The following is a 2,270-nucleotide window of genomic DNA, read 5'->3' as shown; positions in this document are numbered from 1 at the left end:
GAAGCCTAGCCATCTTGGCCTCCAAGGAGCACTCTGGTTGCACTTCATCCAAAACAGATCGCAATGTGTAGAAGTAAATAAATGGGCTTTGAGTCAGACAAATATTAGTTTGAATCACAACTTACCAATTTTTAAAAAATTCATCTTTCCTAAATTTTGTGTCCTCATTGGTAATTTAGAGACACTGTGGCACAGTAAGAGGAGTTTTTTCTAAATAACATTTGTATAACACACTTGAGATTCAATAGGGACTGAATCAATGATAGAAATACCCATAATAATATTCAATAGGCAAGGAAACAATATAGATGGGAAAGTAGGAGACCCACTAGAAATCACATGCAAGTATTATGGATATACTCAGAAATTAACACAATCATCCTTAGCTCACAGCAATCTGGAAGGTATTTGTAGAAACTTTATGCTGATCAGCCCACAAGTTAATTGTGATTTCCCTTTTATTTCAGAAAATTCCCAAAATATGCCTTAAAAATACATTTTAATTGGAGGTAGAAAAAGTTCTACATCCTTAAGAGCATAAAATCTTTAATTTTGAAAAATTTGAGAAAAATTGAAAGAGAGTCCTGGGAAGATATGAGATTAACTCCAATCTGTTTAAAATCTAAAACATAATATCAATACCTTTTTTTTTTTTTTAAATATGATTCTTTAGAGTTTAAAAATGGCTTTTAAATCCATCTTTCTCTGGGCAAGTTCTTCTTTGGACAACACCTTCCTCAGAGCTGCCTTCATGGCTTCATTGCGTAAACTATAAATGGCTGGGTTGAGTGTAGGAGGTATAACAGCATAGAATATGGAGAACATGAGGTCCGTAGCAGATAGAGAATCTGAGGGTGGCCTTAGAAACTCAAAGCCTGCCGCTGAGAGGAAGAATGTGACTACAAATAAATGAGGTAGGCAGGTGGAGAAGACTTTGGTCCGTCCCTCAGCTGATGGGATCCTCAGGACTGTGGAGAAGATGTGGATGTAGGAGAGCACAATGGAAATCAAGCAGATAAATGCAGTTGAAGTTGTGACTGCAGCCACCGCAGTTCCATTAATGAAATCATAAGAGCAGGAAAGTTTCAGCATCTGAGGAATATCACAGAAGAACTGATGTATGACTCGGTCCCCACAGAGAGGTATGGAGAAATTCACAGCTGTGTGTGTGAGTCCAGAAATGCCCCCAGCAATCCACACAGCTATCACTGCACGCCTACAAGCTCTGGGATACATAATGGTCTCATAGTGAAGTGGTTGACAGATGGCCACGTACCGGTCATAAGACATCACTGTGAGGATGGCTACTTCTGATGAGGCCAGAGCTATGAAAAAGAAAACTTGAAGTATGCACTGACCAAAGGAAATGTAACCATTGTTTGTAAGTGAGTTTGCAATGAACTGGGGAACTGTGACAGAGATGAAGCATAAGTCCAGAAGGGAAAGGTGCTTTAAGAAGTAATACATGGGAGAGTGAAGATGATGGTCCAGCGTAATGATAATGATAATGAGGAAGTTGCCTGTCAGGGCCAGCAGGTACGTCACCAGAAACAGCAGTGCATGTAAAATCTGAAACTTACGGTCATCAGAAAACCCCATGAGGAAGAAGCCACTCATTGATGTTAAGTTGGCCTTGGTCATTTTGAAGATAACAGGTATGATTCTGTTTAGGAAGCCAAAGAATTGTAGGGAAAGAATATATGATTCTTAATACGTCTATAAGTTGAGTAACTCAGTGTCCTCAGGATTAAATTCAGAAAATTATTTAACCATTATTCAGACACATTGTTTTTGTTTATTGCTGTCAAATCGATTCTGGCTCATAGCAACACCATGTGTAGAGTGGGACTGCTTCATAAGATGTTCAAGGCAGTGACCTTTCAGAAACAGATTGCTACATTTATCTTTCCAGGCACATCTGAGTGGATTCAAACTGCCAAACTTTTAGATAGTAGTTGAGTATTAACCATTCAATAACTTTGTATAGGTTGGGAAAAAAACATAATTTTTTATGATAATTTTGATTGTTAAAGATGGAGAAATTGGCAGAGATGATGAAGTCTTTACTCTCAAGTAGTTCAATGGAAATGATTCTGATAAAGCATTATTATCTAATGCTATTATACGTAGGAGTCCTGGTGTGGCATTGTGGGTTAATATGCTAGACTGCAAAGTTAGATTGAAATGCAAGTTTAACAGTCCAAGCTCACCAGTCGCTCCTCGGAAACCCTATATTGGATCACTATTGGTCGGAACTGACTCGACAGCAC

General features: G+C 38.4%; 1 protein-coding gene across 1 annotated transcript; it reads right to left on the bottom strand.

Annotated features, from left to right (window-relative positions):
- Positions 1-669: 669 nt before the first annotated feature.
- Positions 670-1,641, bottom strand: LOC102819998 (olfactory receptor 14J1-like). The gene has a single exon (XM_006877923.1). It carries the CDS (start codon positions 1,639-1,641, stop codon positions 670-672), a length of 972 nt encoding a protein of 323 aa, XP_006877985.1.
- Positions 1,642-2,270: the final 629 nt, after the last annotated feature.

This window comes from Chrysochloris asiatica, unplaced genomic scaffold (assembly GCF_000296735.1).
Source record: "Chrysochloris asiatica unplaced genomic scaffold, ChrAsi1.0 scaffold00674, whole genome shotgun sequence".
NCBI classification, from domain to species: domain Eukaryota; kingdom Metazoa; phylum Chordata; class Mammalia; order Afrosoricida; family Chrysochloridae; genus Chrysochloris; species Chrysochloris asiatica.
Note: the sequence above shows the minus strand (reverse complement) of the source record. Positions and strands in the feature narration are given on the sequence as shown.